The 18946-nt window shown below is 41.0% G+C and overlaps 1 protein-coding gene across 2 annotated transcripts in view; it reads right to left on the bottom strand.

Annotated features, from left to right (window-relative positions):
• VPS39 (VPS39 subunit of HOPS complex) overlaps window positions 1–18946 on the bottom strand; it is a 251793-nt gene that overhangs the window by 86596 nt on the left and 146251 nt on the right. For both annotated transcript variants that reach the window (XM_044271213.1, XM_044271214.1), the window contains exons 12-16: window positions 16761–16903; window positions 15159–15302; window positions 5451–5592; window positions 5153–5239; window positions 919–992 (exon numbers count right to left, since the gene is read on the bottom strand). In XM_044271213.1, coding sequence (XP_044127148.1) covers window positions 919–992; window positions 5153–5239; window positions 5451–5592; window positions 15159–15302; window positions 16761–16903 — 590 coding nt within the window. The remainder of the gene's footprint in view (window positions 1–918; window positions 993–5152; window positions 5240–5450; window positions 5593–15158; window positions 15303–16760; window positions 16904–18946) is intronic.

Here is an 18946-nt window from a genome sequence, read left to right as displayed (position 1 = left end):
ATCCAAATGAAATGCGCCTCGAGGCGGGTTGGCCTCCCAAATCCCCCAACATGTCCAAGCGTGGGTAGGCTTTGTTTAGGGTCAGGGGCGTATTGGTTATCCACACTGATTTAAGCTTACAGCAGTATCATACTTGAGTTTGTGCTGGACTGTTATGATAGAATATTGCGTGTGTTACTTTTTCTACCTATTGATCACTACAATAGAGGGGAATAGTATGTTCTTTGGGACATTGCTGACACACTGGGGAGGTATATCTTATCATTTGACTTATTCATTGAATTTTGCTAACCCATACTTGACCTGCAGTATTGACCTGCAGGTCCTCTTTCCTACTTATGACTGTGTGATAATTATTTTGGGGGGACACTGTGGTATATCCCAGGAAAATTTATTTTGGTACAGTTTAGGCTACTTCCACATCTGCGTTTTTGATGAATACTGTACGGCATGGATCATCAAAAACGCTTCCGTTAGGATAATACAACCGGCTGTATCCGTTATGAATTGATCCGGTTGTATTATCTCTAAAATAGCCATGACCCGTCAGTGCTGGGAGGCCAGGACGGGAGCTGATGCATACTCGCACTGCGAGTCGGGACTGTGGAACTCGCTCGTCTGGAAGGAGCCTAAATATAGTATTAGATTATTGGAAAATTAGAGCTTAGTAACCAATATATCTTGAAACACACTTAACTGTGCAAGTAGCATGTGCACAGTTAAGGTACTTTGTCATTGTTAGTCATTCTAATGGTGCTGGTTGACTTCACCACAACAGCAGCACCAGGGCGAGACAAAACAGTCCATATCTAGTGTGAATGCATGCGCAGTAACTTTCATGCAATAATCAAAAATAGATATATATTTTTTATATTTGCACTTTTTTTTACTTATTTTTTATAAATGATAATTCATTACCTTTAATCCATCTTCAGGATAATCTCTCAGGACCCATACGCAATACTCAAAGATCAAAGACATTTTTTCTGCTCCTGTTGAATTGATAAGGTCAGCATTTTATTCATGGAAAAACACTGCACATTTTGTATAGGTCTGTAAACCATTTCATTTATTGTAATAATTATCTCCATTTTTTGGAAGCATTTAGCTGTTTCTATGACTTAAAGGGGTTTTCCGAGACAGCAAACTCATGTTCAAAAGGACGTCATATGAACCCTGAGTTGCACAGGTCACCACTGAGGATTCTAATTGGCCACCAGTCGTGACATGCATATGAACAATACGTCACATTTCTGGTCCATCGGAAGCAGCAGGGATGGGTGCCTGGTGCTGGACACAGAGCACTGTTAACATTTACTCTGGCACGCCTGAGCATGGGATCCCAATCTCGGAAGCATCCCCCCCACAGACAACTAGCTGGTGTTGGACACATTTCATTAAATACATAACATTATCTGTCAAAACTTTAGCATGTGTTTTATTAAGTATTCTTTGATTTATAAAAATGTGGGCTTTTTTTGTGAGACATATGCAAAAACAGACATTTCTGGACGCAGCGATACCTAATATGTCAGTTGTAATTTTTCTACTGTTTATATATTTTTATATGTAAAATTGGTAAAGGGGGTGATTTAAACTTAATATATTGGTTTTTTGTTATTTTTTTTTAATTTTAACTAGGGTGCTAGTATATGGGATCTTTTGATCCCCTCTCCTACTCACCCTAATAGAGATCTATTAGGGTGAATATGATTTTTACACTCTCCATTCTGAGCTGTGCCTCGTGCATAGCTCAGAATGGAGATTGCCATGACAGGCTTGGATCACTTCAGCCATGTCCAGGCTATCATGGCAACCGATCGGAGCCCCATGATTTCACTGCAGTGGCTCTGATCGGAAGGCAGAGGGAGCTGCATCCCTCTGCCTTCACTTACAGGTGCCGCAATCAGCACTCCCCGTAACTGCGGGCGGGTGCCAGCTGTATGATATAGCCGGTCCCTGTCACGTATGGAGCAGGCCCGCTCCATACATCCTCCCACACATTATTACGTACAAGTATGTGATAATGTGTCACGGGGTTAAAGGCAATTTTCTGATAAGACTGATAAAGAAATTCTGAGTGTATTTCAACTCTTCTAGCGTAACGCGACCCGCAATCTGTGTTTACATCTCGACGAAAGTTTCACAGGGAGTGTCAGTAACATCAGATCTCTGCCCTTCCTTCTCCTCCCAGCTTGAATATCCCAGATCTAAGCCTGCTGGAAAAAAACAGCCCGAAGAGGCTATTCACATGACCGTATCCATTTTATGATCCTCAAATTACAGATCCACAAAATAAGGATGCAATCTGTCTGTGTCTCGTGACTTTTCACGGGCCCCATTGAATTAATTCTTGTCTGGAAAATTGACAAGAATAGGACATTTTCTATCTTTTTTGCAGGACCGCAGAACGAACATACGGATGCGGACAGCACACAGAATAGGGAACCAACACAGCAGAAAATGTCATGTGACTGCAATGCATTGCTGGCAACGGGGCATTACGGATAAGCCATTTAATATTGCATAGGATGTAGAGGGAAGCTGCAAAAAAATTCCAAATTTGGCTGAATTGGAAAAACAAAATGCGATTCGACCACAGTTTTATGGGTTTTGTTTTTACAGTGTTTACTATGTGGTAAAACTGATTTGTGCTCTTCGATTACACATTTGTATAGTTTCTCTTGTATTTTAATATTGAAAACAAAGAAAAACTTTAGAAAAATGTATTTTTTTCTTTTCATCTATATATTCTGGCCCCATAACTTTTTTTATTTTTATCTTTTTTTTTTTTTTCCAAGCCCTCAAGTGGACCCCAACATACAATCATTAGATTGAAATTTGTATAAAGTAATGGAATTGTATCTATTACAGTATACAAAGATCAGTATATTCCAATACAGTGCTTCCACCTGCAGGCCTGAATAGGAACATGCCAGTAAAAAGCCTAGAAGCCTATTACAGGCTCTCTGATTTATTACTTAAATGAAACGTCTTCCCTGACCTCAGCTAGGGGAAGGTGTTCCTGTACAGGAAGCGCGTGCTTCTGGGTTTTCAGCCTTTTCTGATGCCATGGTGCAGCGATCGGAAATTAGCTCTGGGTGTCTGCTGTGTGAAACAGTAGGCATCTGGTAGCTATGGCACTTGCTCCACTCCGGAGCAGGCACCATCTTTAAAGACCTAACATAGTATGGCAGATGTTCGGAAGCGGTTAACAGGAAAAAATAATAAAAAAGAGTAAAATGATTTTTTTTCCTTTCATTGCCACATTCGGACTCCTTTAACTTTTTTATATTTATATCTACAGAGCTGTGTGAGGTCATTCTTTAGTTTTTTATTATACCAATTTGTAGTGTGAATAATTTTTTGATCTTCACTTTTTATTCAACAAAAACAATCCCAAGAAAAGATTTGTCTTTATATTCTGACATTCACCATATGGGATATATATATGCTTTTATTTTAATATATGCATAGTGATGCTTATAATTTTTTTATTGTTTATTTATAATATAGGGGAAGGGGGTGACTTTAATTTTTATATTTATTAAATATGTTGTAAAATTTTTTTTTATTTTTTTTAAAGTCCTCCTTCTTAAGTTCTCCCATAGACTGCAATGATTTAATACAATGTACATAATGTACATATACACCTGAGGTCCGGAAAGGAAAAAGTTTTGTTTGTGCGGTTTTGTTTTTTCTCTTCCAATTTTTTTCTGTTTACATATTCTTATAACGGCTTATTTTTTTAAGTTGTATTTTTTTTACTGGTGCCATTTAATTTGCCACATTTAGAATAGAAAAATAGGATTAAAAATCTTTGTGGGGTGAAACAAAAGAAAGACAGTTTAACCATAGTTTTGGATTTTTCTTTTTAAGGGTACTTTCACACTTGCGTTGTTGGATCCGGCAATCTGTAAGCAAACGGATACCATTTGTAGACGGATCCTGATGTGGATCGGTCTCACAAATGCATTGCAATGCACTTGGAGCCGGATCCAGCATTAATGCATTTCAATGGAAAATAATGCCGAATCCGGCATTCCGGCAAGTGTTCTGGAATTTTGGATTTATCCATCCAAAAACCGTACAGTGACTGAACGGAAGACATCCTGATGCATACTGAATGGATTGCTCTCCATTCAGAATGCATTAGGATAAAACCTATCAGTTTTTTTTCCGGTATTGAGACCCTAGGACGGAACTCAATACCGGAAAAGTTTAATGCAAGTGTGAAAGTACCCTTAAGGTGTTCACTGTTTGCTAAAAATATCATGATGATCATTCAGTACAATTACAGCGATACCAAAGTTTTTATTATGTATTACTAATTTAAAAAAAAAATTGCTTTGCATCGCCATATTCTATTTTAATTTTTGTTTGCAAAGCTGTGTGCTAGCTTTATTTTTGTGGGGCAAGCTGTAGTTTTTATTGGTACCATTATGGGGTATACATGACTTTTTGGTCTCTTAATTTTTTTAAGGGGTGGATCACACATTTCTGTGCAGGATAAATATATTTCGATTTTAATAGTTCGGACATTTTCAGATGCAGACATATCAACTATGTATTTTGTTTATGTTTATTTTTAGATGTAAAATTAGGAGTCAATTTTAGTTTTTAATATTTACGGTTTTGTCTTACTTAAATTTGTAGTCACCTTTGGGGACTTGAACATGTGATCCTATGATTACTTATACCACAGAGTGCTATATTATATTACTGAAGTTTATAGGCTGCCATAACAACCGATCAGAACCATGCTATTTTGTCAAGTGGGCTCCAATTGGAGGACAAACGGAGCATCCTCCCTCTGTCTAACCACCAAGATGCTCTAGTCATTGAGTGTGGCATTTGAGTAGTTAAATGACCAGGATCACAGTTTTTTTCTGATCATGGTCACTGCGGCATGGCTTCCTCTATATTACACAGCTGGAAACCAACAGCTGGAAACCACCATGTATAGAGCAGGCTCAATTCGTGAGCCTGCTTCATACATTCCCCACTTGAAAATGACGTATGTAATTTTGTCTTAAGGGATTAAAGTTCTTAAAATCACTGTTAACAATAAATAGGCATTGTACCCAATTAACATATTACCTCAGTATGGCAGGGGAAATACTATACAAGAAGCAAATGCTTTAGAACTCACCTAATCTTTGTAAGTACTGTACGGTTCTTTCATGACCTTTCAATGGCGAATTGGCTTTTTTCGACTGGTCAACCAGGACCATAAGAGCTGCAAAAAAGATCATCAGAACACGTGGGACAATAATCACAATTACATTACTGCTTTAATAGATTTGGTGTATTTTGTATATTTAATAGAAGCTATTGAGAATGTATTCATTCACACAGATCCTTGGCCAGTGCTAGGCACTATGTCACCATAACTGACTATATGTTATCAAACGACTGTTTAGTGCAACAAATGTTATTCGCCACATTACCTTTTTCGTGAAGGCCTTTCTTCTCATAGAGGATGATGAGTTCACTGTATTTGTGTGCCTTTTTCAGCACATGTTCACTCTCTTCCACATGGCAATGATTGTTCTCCAGTCGCAGGAGAGGTGCCACCAGAGCAACATTGGTCTAATGAAGATCACATTACACTGTCAAGATTAGTATACAGGAGACAATTTATCTCCTTTACACAGAAACGTTTGAAATATTTAAGGGATATCCAACATGAAGGTGTTTTAGTAAAGTGTGCTGGGTTTTTAGGGGTTTAAAGGGGTTGTGCAGGCAGTTTATACTGATGACTTACCCTTAGGATAGGTCATCAATATCTGATTTGTGGGGATCAACATATGCACCATGGTTAGCACTCCCGCTGTTAACTCAAATTTCTTAACTCATTTCATTATCTTGAGACAAAAGCCATTAAAAAGCAATTGAAGGTGTTTTCTTAGATTAGATAACCAAACTTAGAAATCTCAGAAAAAAGGAGTGCTAACCATGTTACATCGGTAATTAGCACCCGCTCCATGCGAGCGCTACTTCCTCTTCATTGCATTGGCCATGGTCTTGGCGGTGCTGTATATGAATGAATGAAGTGGTTACTTATAATTACACTGCGTCATCACAAGGAAGATGATGTGCAATGCAATGAAGAGGAAGCAGCGCCGCCTCTTCAAACAACTGACTGTCGGGGGTGCTGATATCTCTTAATATCAGCCTCCTACCCTGCTCTCAATTTACAGCTGCACATACATCTTCAGTCAACACTGGCTGCCTACTCACTGAAGGATCAAATTACACAGAAGTCTGTGAAGAGGGGAGGGGGAAGAGGAGAAGGGAGGGGCTGCTGCATAGAGGCAGGGTAACTGCAGCTTGTTTGTAAGGGATTTACTGTCTTATTTAACTGCTTGAGTCACATCAAAACTACTGAGTTCTACGGTATAATGTCCTCCATTACTGCTGCTTCTGAGGTTGTGCTACAGAGAGTTGTGGAGATGATTTTCCTATTTCTCCATATTCTGTGTCAGGTAAGACTTGAAACCAACTAGTCCCCACCCACTAGCTCAAAAAAAATGAGACTTACACATAGACTACACAGGGAAATAAACTGAAAAAATTGCCAGAAACAATAATGGCCAGAAACAGTGGTATTCCTTATGTATACACCGAACGGCTTATTCTGAAAAAATACCTAAAATGACAGTTAAACTTCAATAGGGAAAACCTCACAGCTGAATAACCCATAGCTGCTGAATCCGTCTGTGACATAAGAAAGAAATAATTTGCTTCATACTTAAATTAGATTGTTTAATTAATAGCTTTTTCCTTTTTGGGAATTTTATTGGGCTTACAGGTAGTCACAACCACACATGAGGAGGGATAACAGCAGGTCACCAAGCCTGCTGCTTGTTCCCTGCCTCTGAAAGGCAAGGACAGACGGTAGAGCCACTGTTACATGCCAGCTGTCAGGTCACCTCATGTGAAGTCCTCAAGTCCCCCCTTTTACGATGTAGCTTCCCGCAGCATACCAAAGAAGGTGACTTGGCTGGAGATGTGAGGGGACAGAAAACTATGGAAAGCTAAGTATTCCCCTAGCTATCTGGCTGAAAGTTATCTTCTAGATCATAGTAAGATAGTATATAAGGCTGAAAAAAGACATTTGTCCATTCGGCCTGTTATTCTGCAAGTTGATCCAGAGGAAGGCAAAAGAACCCCTGTGAGGTAGAGTTTTTTTCTAAAGTGAATAACCCTAATTTTGATAATCCTTCAGGGTACTGTAGTTCCCTCATTCCAGTTATTACTTTAGTTGCCCTCCTCTGAACCCTCTCCAGCTCTGCTATGTCTGCCTTGTTCACAGGAGCCCAGAACTGTACACAGTACTCCATGTGTGGTCTAACCAGTGATTTGTAAAGTGGTAGGACTATGTTCTCATTACGGGCATCTATGTCCCTTTTGATACAACCCATTATCTTAATGGCCTTGGCAGCAGGTGCCTGACACTGCTTTTTACAGCTTAGTTTGCTTTTTACAGCTTAGTTTTACCATTTAGTATGTACGGGTGACTTGCAATATTCCTTCCCATGTGCATAACCTTACATTAGTCAGTGTTAAACCTCATCTGCCACTTATCTGCCCAAGCCTCCAATCTATTTAGATCCATCTGTAGTAGTATACTGACCTCTTCCGTGTCAATTACTTTACACAGTTTAGTGTCATCTGCAAAAATTTATATTTTACTGTGCAAGTCTTCTACAAGATCATTAATAAATATATTGAAGAGGATAGGGCCCAGTACTGACCCTTGAGGTACTCCACTAGTGACAGTGACCCAATCTGAGTGTGTACCACTCAGTTTTCTATTACCGAGCCAGTTACTTACCCACATACATACATTTTCTCCCAGTCCGAGCATTCTCATTTTATATACTAACCTTTTATGCGAATAAATACAAAGGCAATACCAAAAGTGGCCCACATGCCAAGACAAAATTTAGTACCTACAATGCATATTGCGGCAAAAGTAAGGGGGCCAACTATAAGAAAGTAAGAGTACCAGCTCCTAAACCAAAACACAAAACCTACAAAAGTTAGAGCTCACAAAGTACCAGTACAAAAATATTTAATTTAAGTCACAAAAATACATATATAAAAGACACAAATAAAAATGACGTGAGGGGCACACCTGCACCTAGAAATCACATGGAAGGCCAGCCAAAACGTATGTGTAACAATAATTTTATTAACACACACTATATGTACAGAATGTATATAAATATAAAATGAGGATCCTCAACTTTCACATAAATCAATACGTAAATATAAAAATTAAAAATTAAAATATCTGTGCAACAATTTAAAATTGACTAAATGGTGCAGACTTGTTATATTTCGAATGCACAAAGATGGAGGCGCACTGACTCTATTTAAAGTTCTGACTATGGTCAGTGGTAGTATCCAATCCTGATTGAAAATGTTTTCACAGCTTATATGGCTTGCTTTGCTGAAAAACCGCTCTATGTAGCTGGTATATAGTCTAATAATGCCGCACCTGTGTGGCCGGTAAAGGTGTTTGTATGAACAGTCTTTATAGTGAGGTTTTTTCACAGCCCATATCTCTGAAACTGCTGTTAAACCGTACTTAATGTACCCACATTACTCACTGTTCTGATGTGGTACAATACCCGATCCTCCGTGTTTAGCGTAGCGTCCCACGTGTTACAGCATCGGTGGTCTGGGTTCCGGTCTGTTCTTTTTAACTGACAAGCGGATTGTTGGGACAGGGTAAGCAGTGATTGAGACGCCAGGGTCAAACGTATTTGGGACCCGATGTAGATTTCGGCGTTGTTTAGTGTCTTTGGTTCAAGGCACTTTGCCACTTCACCGCTTGTGTTCCTTTCTGTCCAATGTGTGGATAAGCGCTTCCGGAAGTTCTGTAGTGGTGCGCAGGTAAATCCGCTGCGGCTTTTTTCCTTTTTAGTTGAGACTTGCTACCAGACGCGTTTCGGAGTTGGCAGTGACTCCTTCCTCAGTGGGGAAGGAGTCACTGCCAACTCCGAAACGCGTCTGGTAGCAAGTCTCAACTAAAAAGGAAAAAAGCCGCAGCGGATTTACCTGCGCACCACTACAGAACTTCCGGAAGCGCTTATCCACACATTGGACAGAAAGGAACACAAGCGGTGAAGTGGCAAAGTGCCTTGAACCAAAGACACTAAACAACGCCGAAATCTACATCGGGTCCCAAATACGTTTGACCCCGGCGTCTCAATCACTGCTTACCCTGTCCCAACAATCCGCTTGTCAGTTAAAAAGAACAGACCGGAACCCAGACCACCGATGCTGTAACACGTGGGACGCTACGCTAAACACGGAGGATCGGGTATTGTACCACATCAGAACAGTGAGTAATGTGGGTACATTAAGTACGGTTTAACAGCAGTTTCAGAGATATGGGCTGTGAAAAAACCTCACTATAAAGACTGTTCATACAAACACCTTTACCGGCCACACAGGTGCGGCATTATTAGACTATATACCAGCTACATAGAGCGGTTTTTCAGCAAAGCAAGCCATATAAGCTGTGAAAACATTTTCAATCAGGATTGGATACTACCACTGACCATAGTCAGAACTTTAAATAGAGTCAGTGCGCCTCCATCTTTGTGCATTCGAAATATAACAAGTCTGCACCATTTAGTCAATTTTAAATTGTTGCACAGATATTTTAATTTTTAATTTTTATATTTACGTATTGATTTATGTGAAAGTTGAGGATCCTCATTTTATATTTATATACATTCTGTACATATAGTGTGTGTTAATAAAATTATTGTTACACATACGTTTTGGCTGGCCTTCCATGTGATTTCTAGGTGCAGGTGTGCCCCTCACGTCATTTTTATTTGTATCTAATTATTCTGAAAGATTGGGGATATCTTTTTTTGGGGGAGCACCCTCGCGTTGTGATTGATAGAGTGAGCCAATCCATCTATTTAAACATATATAAAAGACGTTGTCGATTTAAAAAGAAGGTAGCAGAGAAAAACACCATCCTAGTGAGACACAGGCTACATATTAATATTATAATGTAAAGGCTTGTTGTCAAACATATATTCAATAGTATATTAAATAAGGGTAAGTCTCATATGTTACATCAATATGCACATAAAAAACTGGAACCTACAAACCAAAAAAACTGGAACCTACAAAATAGTCACAACAGTACTAAGGAATCACAATATCAGGCAATGTCTGCCCACAAACCAGGGACACAAGTGTAAAAACTGCCCTGGAAACTAAAATACCAAAGGACCTGATATGATGAGACTTACCCAAGAGCTCAGTGTACCCAAACCAGGATGGCGCTACCCCTGGGGTATTCTGTAACTGGGTCCTGGATTTGACAGAGTTTTTAACCCAGAATATCTTGCAAAGTCCAGGTCCAGGCTTTTGGAGCACAGTGCTAGCAACAAAGGCTTGTCAGGTATGAGTCTTCCAGACATCTAGTCACTATTCAGGCCATCATTCTTCCTTACACTTGAGCTTAGCGCAGTTACCTGGCAGGACTCACTTGGCCATCTTCCACTAGTACGTATATAGCCCTCTTTTTCAGGCACTATGTGTCAGTCTATCTTTAATGTGTATGTCTGCTGGGTGCTTTTTTATTTTTTTCAGCAGACTCCAGCCATATTTGCCCCTCTAGGTGTTTTGCCACAGTTATGGCTATTCTCTCCTGAATTTCTTCTCTGGTCTCCCCGTAACATTTTCCTTTTTTTCCTTCAATCTGAATAGTCATCCAGAAGATTATCTGCAAGCACTATGCTGAGCGATCCTATGGAGCCCCAGTCGGAGGCGCTATCTGCAGCACTCCCTTCTGTGGTGGTCTGATTGGTGAGTTTCACCTCAAGAAGGGACCCTGGTCCTATATGGAATCCACTCTCCCCAGACTCCCTTTCCATAGGTTCAGTTCTTCTTCGTGTTCATTTTGCTATTGTACGGAAGTTCTCTCTCTCTCCTGTTTGTTTGTTTTTTTCTGTTAACTTCTGCATCGAGGACAGGTACTGGGTTAGGCTACTTTCACACCTGCGTTAGGTGCTAATGCGTCTGGTATCTGCACAGACGGATCCGCACCTATAATGCAAACGCTTGTATCCGTTCAGAACGGATCCGTTTGCATTACCATGAACTATACGGATGTCCCGATCCCAATACCAGTGTCGGTATCTGGACCGATACCGGACATTTGCACGAGTACTTGCACTCGTGCAAATGTCCCCGATACCACTGCTGATACCTGTGCGCCGCTTCTAAATGTGTCTGTGTCCGTCCGCGGCCTGACCCTGCATCTCGCACAGCAAAAACAACTTCTTCTAGCTCCCAGTCTCCGCCCCTCGCCCTGATTAAGACTCCGCCCACAGCCATCCGACGTGACCAGTTCTGCATGTGGTGTTAGGAGGTTGTCTGGAAAGAGACTTTTCCCGTGGCTGCTCTGATTCACACTTTCCGCAGCGGCCGCCACCGTCCCCGGCTCCTCCCCCCATGTTCCCGATGACTCCACCCACAGACATCTGATCTCCGAATCGGAGCACAGTAGCAAGCCAGCCGCGGGAAAAGCCTCTCCAGAGTCCAGACACCCTCCGGCCTCCTCAAACAGAGTTCGCCTGCCAGTAGTTTTAAAAGTTATAGGAACCGACCCTAGTAAGTGTATAAAGCTTAGTTAGAAGATTATAACCAGCCCAAGTGGTCACAGACAGAAATAAATAAAGGTGTTGTGTCTGTCTTCTATGGCCCTGGTCCTTTCCCTTCCTGCCTGCAAGCTGCACATTGATCTCTAAAAGCAGGCATTAGGGCAAGAGGAAATATACATTACTGTATGATGGCCACAAGACTATTATACTGAGGAGGGAGGGGCTCCAAAAATTGTTGTCCAGACTCCTTACAGTATGTCTCCTTGTGGTCCCCATACAGTCTCCTTGTGGCTGCCCCCATACAGTATAACGTCTCCTTGTGGCTGCCCCCATACAGTATAACGTCTCCTTGTGGCTGCCCCATACAGTATAACATCTCCTTTTGGCTGCCCCCATACAGTATAACATCTCCTTGTGGCCCCCATACAGTATAACGTCTCCTTGTGGCCCCCATACAGTATAACGTCTCCTTGTGGCTGCCCCCATACAGTATAACGTCTCCTTGTGGCTCCCCTCATACAGTATAACGTCTCCTTGTGGCTGCCCCCATACAGTATAACGTCTCCTTGTGGCTGCCCCCATACAGTATAACGTCTCCTTGTGGCTGCCCCCATAAAGTATAACATCACATTGGGCCTTTTAGTTGGTCAGTGGTCATAAAATACATGTGTGTGTATTTTATTGTTAAAATTGGTGAGTACTTAAATAAAAGTATCGGTACTCGTACTCAGTCTTAAAAAAATGGTATCGGGACATCCCTACCATGAACAAAAAATTTTTTTTTTTTTATTTTTTTTTTCATGATAATGCAAAAACGGATCCGTTTTGACTTACACTGGAAGTCAATGGGAGGCGTATCCGTTTTCAATTGCACCATATTGTGTCAGTGAAAACAAATTCGTCCGCATTGACTTACATTGTAAGTCAGGACGGATCCGTTTGGCTCCACATCTTCAGGCGGACATCAAAACGCTGCAAGCTGCGTTTTGGTGTCCGCCTCCAGAGCAGAATGGAGGCTGAACGGGGGCAAACTGATGCATTCTGAACGGATCCTTATCTATTCAGAATGCATTGGGGTTAAACTGATCCGTTTGGGCCGCTTGTGAGAGCCCTGAAACGGATCTCACAAGCGGACCCAGAAATGCCAGTGTGAAAGTAGCCTTATTTCGGTTTCCCCCTGGGTGGTGGGTTCTTTCCAGAAGCTAGACCATCAGGGTTCCTCTGCCGTCACTCTACTCCTTTTTGTCATCTTTACTGCAGCTTGTCATAATTTGTATGGTCCTTAAAATTTAACAATAGCCTGTGGGGCAGTCTGTTTGGGTCCGTAGGGTATATTCTGAGTTCGGATCGTTCTCCGCCCCAAAACTTGGCCTCTCAGCCTTTTTCAGCTCCTAAAGGTGTCCTTTTTCTTGGTGAAAAAAAATAAAAATAGCAAGAAAATGATTTAAGATGTGGAGGGGTATAGTTGGCAGGAAGAGCTAACACTTTTTTTTTTTTTTTTTTTTTTACTTAGTGTAGCTTCCTATTGGCAGTAGCTACACCCATAGTCTTCTGTGTCCCAATGAATGTAGAGAGAAAAATATGATTTTTTGTGCTTACCTGTAAAATCCTTTTCTCGCAGAGGAGAGGACACAGGAGACCATGGGTATAGCTGCTGCTGCCACTAGGAGTTGACACTAGGCAAAAAAAAAGTGTTGGCTCCTCCTCTCAATTATACTCCTACTGCATACACTGAGCTAATCAGTTTTGTACAAAAGCAGTAGGAGCAACCAGGAGAAGCCAACAGAAAGCAAGAACAAGAAGAGAAGTGAAGATGGTCAGAACCGAGGACAGGTGGGACCCATCTGGAATATCTAGCAATGCATTTACTGGGTGGGTGCTGTGTCCCCCAATGAACTCAGCGAGAAAAGGATTTTACAGGTAAGCCCAAAAATCCTATTTTCTTGCTTGTATCATTGGAGACCATGGGATGTTCTAAAGCAGTACCATGGGGAGGGGAAAAAAAACAAAAACAAAGCTAAGGGTGGCCATGAGGTCCCACGTAGAACTATGGGGAAAGGATGCACAGGAACCCTGAATAGGGCAGGAAGAGCATGAACCAGGAAGGCCAGCCAGAGAGCATAAACAATGCGGTGACTTGGACTGGGCAGAAGAGAAAAGACCAGTTATACAAAGCCAAAGGACTGGAGATACTTCAGAAGATGTGGATAGCAGCAAATAATATACACAAGAAGGATAAGCCTTTCTGACAATTTTACATGATATCTAGGAGGTACCTCTGGGTATAGAGGACCACAGAACTAGTGTTGAAGTCCAGAATGGATGGCCAGGACAGTTTGCATGACAATAGGCCCCACGGAAAAGTGAGGGAGGTTCACCCAATGGAAATGGGCCTGCAGAATCCGGGGACATATAAGACCCGGCCAAAAAGTGAGGAGGACCCAGACAAAACTCAAGCAAATGTTTAAGTACCAGGAAGTGAGATTTCAACACAGAGAAAAAACATGGTAGTCAGCAAGGAACCAGCTGGGCAGAAGGCAGAGGACCAGTCCTGGGAGGCCTCCCAGGTAGGTGATGAGACCTCTCTGGGCCAACATGTAAGAGAAATTCAGGAGGGCCACAGGAGATAAAAGCCACAATGGGAACCCCGGTGGAACTGTCCAGAAAAAAAACATGCTCGAATAGTGAGAATAATGCTACACAGAGATGCATCTGCGACTTTCAGTGAGTTCTGGTGCTACAAGGACACATTGATATGACTTAAAAAGCCCAAACAACTAAATAATTTGTGATTTGAAATCAAAAGTGCAGGTAACAGCAGTGCTAGCTGTTAAATAATTGCAATCTGTAATTAGCTTATTTGCACATGCCCAAGTACTGTAGATGCCCCCCTACCAAGACATACATGCAAATGAAAGACATTAACTCTTGCACTGTCCCATTTCTGTTAAAAGAACATATTTCCTTATAAATGTATGTTGTATCATTCCTTTATTATCTCTGCTAGAAGTTATGAATAAATTGATAGCAGTCTGCAGTAAGGGTACAGAGGGTGGTAACAAGTTGGGGGGGTGTACCTGCACAGTCTGAACATTTTAGCTCTGATTAGATAGAGTGAGTCCCTGCAGGTACACCCCCCCAACCGGTTACCACCCCTGTACTCTTACGGCAGAATGCTAGCAATTCATTCATAACTTCTACATAAAGGAATGACATAACATAGAGTCATAAGAAAAGTTGTTCCAGAATTGATATTACATTGGGAATGCATTCAGCTATTAAAACAGGTCTGTCAGGAGTGATGAAAGGTCCTATTTAACCTTTCAAGGACCCATGACATAGCTGTAGGTCATGGTTCCGATCCCTAAACATGGCACCCGCTCGCACGTGCAGCAGGCACCTTAGCCGCAGGGTTTCTGCACATGTATGCGATCAGCCATAAGGGTGTCAAAGTATAGAGAATACTGAATTTGATAAAATGTTAAAGTACTGCAACATACAGCAGAAACTTACATGCAGGTAACACTTTAGCAGAGTGGTGTCTATGATTTGAAGAAGCTTCTTTTTCGATTTGATCGTTGGAGTTCCTTCCATAAGGGGGGAGGTTGTAGAATGATGATCAGTGTCATTTAGCTTCTTAACCAGATGACTTCTTTTCTATTAGTTTATTAAGAAGTATGTTCATAAAAGTATTCATATGTGTTACAAACATAGAAAATACACAAACAGTGATCCTGTTTGACCCTTTGATCCTGCTCATAAACGGATAACAGATTCCTTAGCAACATGCTTGGTCACTTACTCGAATAGTCCAAGTTGTATTTGAGTTGTTTAATACACATGAGGTCCTGGCTCTCCCAGAACCCACAAACTGGTAACAGACATATTTTTCCTATAGCAATCAGCAGCTGGGGGGTAGGCGAGTCAGGACCTCCTAAGCACCACAGTAGCTGTTCAATACAGATTTTGGCAAGTCAGCTGGGCCTTCTGAAGTAAACTAGTGTTTTGTGGTAAGGCTCAGTTCACATCATGTTTTTGTCGTATGTTTAATGCATACAATAAAACCATAGAGTTCCATAGTAAAAAATAAAAAGTAGTATAAAAAAAACCCATATATGTTAACATTTACTTTTTTTGCAGGACTGTGCAGGATGAAAAAGCGTAGTGGACTGAGGGTCTGTAATGAGAAACTTAGGTCTCATGGACAAAGTAGGGTAATGTGAAAAAACGCGCTTAACTGATTTTAGAGAAAACATATTTTATACTTGCCTCTATTTCAAATTTAAAATATATCACTCCTCTCAAAAATTAGCAAAAGTTTTTAAAATACAAATAAGCGTAAATGTTAAAATGAAGCAATAAAAAATAGAAGACAGATTCTTTAGTACAATATCCGATATATACCCCAACCAGGGGATGATTACTTATACAAGTAATTAGCTTAAGCCTATGGCATGCCACTGTAACATATAACCTACATAGAAAATGCCAGACCGCTTATAATGAATCAATACTTTATTACAAAAATCACAAATAAGTTGACAAACATGATTTAAAGACAATGGTGCAGGAGATAAAAAACGACATCACTGGAGGAAACATACAGTGGATATAAGTCCATTTACAGTCCATCATGGTATTGCAAGAATCAATAAAGGGGAAATTCAAACAGTTCATTAAAGTCAGAGGACATTGGACAATTACCCATACTGTGTCTCCTCCAAGTTGGCGCCAACCCGAACGCGCGTTTCGGTGTACCTTCTGCCGAAACGCGCGTTGGGGTTGGCGCCATCCTGGAGGAGACACAGTATGGGTAATTGTCCGATGTCCTCTGACTTTAATGAACTGTTTGCATTTCCACTTTATTGATTCTTGCAATACCATGATGGACTGTAAATGGACTTATATCCACTGTATGTTTCCTCCAGTGATGTCGTATTTTAATCATGTTTGTCAACTTATTTGTGATTTTGTTGTAATAAAGTATCGATTCATTATAAGCGGTCTGGCATTTTCTATGTATGTTATATATTTCTTTAGTAGAAGATGCAGAAGTAATTTATTTTTTGCTAATGGGTGTCCTTGAGTTTTTAATATTATGAACGAACTTCTCACCTGGGTCAAATAATCTATAAGGGCTAGGTTGGCCTTTTCCAGTTCAGCACCTGAGAGCAATGGCACTGGATTAGGGTACTGCAGCTGCTTCTTGTAGTCAGAGGGCAATAAATCTGGGTACATTCCAATAACATGGGTTGGATCTGAAAAATATGCAACACACTTTGAAACTGGGGAAGCCAAACAAAATTGTAAGAGCGTTTACTGCCTGTCTAAAGGGTCACATATTGACTTTATAGGATAGCCACCTTGCAGTTGGTGGCATAAGAGCTCATGTGACCTAACATATGTTTATGTTAATGACCTGTTGGAGGAGGATACAGGCAAGCTAAGCAGAATAAGTAAGCATAAAAATATGAATGACTATTAGGGCTCATGCACACAAACTTATTTTTTATCCGCATCCGATCCACATTTTTTGCAGGTCGGATGCGGACCCATTCACTTCATCCATATGTCTGCTCCGTGGCTCTGCTAAAAGATAGAACATGTCCTATTCTTGTCCACATTATGGACAAGGATAGGACTGTTCCATTATGGACCGGACGTTCTGTTCCACAAAATAGAGAACACACAAGGTCGGCATCCGTATTTTGGAAATCTGCAATTTGTGGCCCGCAAAACAGGCTACTGTCGTATGCATGAGCTCTTAGGCTGAATTGACATGGCTATAATCTGACATGTTAAAAACTGTTTTTTAACTCAGCTAAATCTGATTCACACAGTACCATGCTACTTCTGAAGTAGACTGGAAATCAGCAGTGGAAAAAAAAATGTGGGAAAAAAAAAAATGTGGGAAAAAAAAATGTGGGGAAAAAAAAATGTGGGGAAAAAAAAAAGGTGTTTTTCCTCTTCTGTTGGCATCTTGATTGCGGAATTTTTCAGTGACAGCATCTGTGTAAGATTTTAGCAGTGTGGACATACCCTTACAATGCAGAAATGAAAATGTGCATTATAGCTGTATCAATATATAACATATTGCCATCTCATAGGCTCCCTCTACTGTGCCATCACAGTTTTCACCCTAATACAGTATATAATCATAACATTGTGCTGTCAGAGGATCCTTGAGGGCATACTGGCATCCGTTGCGAGAAGATTCCTCCTATGTTAAGCGCCTTGCTGCACTGAGCGCGCACAGCTTGGCGTCCTCAAACAGTTAGTGCGCCTGATTGCATAGCGCACGTGTCGGAGCCTGCTAGGCCTGTCGTATCCCGTATGTCAGTGCGCCTGCGTCCCTACAACTAAAGGGAAGCATAGGCTGTGCCGACACCCAGTGCGCCTGCGCTCATTATTACGCTCCAAATGGCTTTAAAGCCTAGCGGTTCAACCTCTATGTGACCATTCATTCCTCTGTATAGTATCAATATAACACATATTAAGGCTGATGGCATTGTTTACAGTAGTCACCTATAAATATTAATAAGGTAGAAAGGTATTATCTAATAAAGGGACAGCTGACTGACTTGGTCCAACCAAGTTACACAGATCAAAATGGAAATTAAAAATGTATAATTAATAATTAAATGGGTGCCATATTGGGGAATTAATCACCACTCTACAGATAATTGGGAGTGGGCTCCATTCGCTCCTATATTTAGTGGAAGTGTGCCCCCTCACAACCGTGAAGGGAACGTCCTCCTCCATTGGGTATGTCATACATATATTTTACACCTGGGTCTAAACGGGGGAATTGTATCCACTAGTTGGGTGTATTAGTCATACAGCGGGTGGGGAAAACGCATCCAAATCAATCATACTGGACAGCGTATGAGGGTTGGATAGGGTACCGCAATAAGGGGCATCCCACCATCCCCACACAGCGGTCACAATTGTTTCATCCCCTTAATGGGGGTAATACAGCTGCTTGGTTTGCACCAATTGTATATAACTAATTTTGGAACATTTGTTCCTTAGTTTCTGGGTCCCAGATTGGAGCTATTGGGACATGCCAATTTGACAGGCCCTGCTCTATTTTCTTTTTCAAGGGGCTGAAACAATTGTGACAGCTGTGTGGGGGATGTCACACGCATTGGAGTTGATTGAATATTCAGAGGGATGTCTGCGATTAGCATATTCATTATGGTCATGTGACGCTCTTGGAGGGTATATATCTCTATGTATGTACACCTCATTTATTGCTTGAAAAAGACCATGTAGGGTCGAAACTTTGCGCATTTTGATAA

This window comes from Bufo gargarizans, chromosome 11, assembly GCF_014858855.1.
Source record: "Bufo gargarizans isolate SCDJY-AF-19 chromosome 11, ASM1485885v1, whole genome shotgun sequence".
Classification (NCBI taxonomy): domain Eukaryota; kingdom Metazoa; phylum Chordata; class Amphibia; order Anura; family Bufonidae; genus Bufo; species Bufo gargarizans.
The sequence above is the reverse complement of the archived record's forward strand: the minus strand, read 5'-3'. Positions and strand labels throughout refer to the sequence as shown.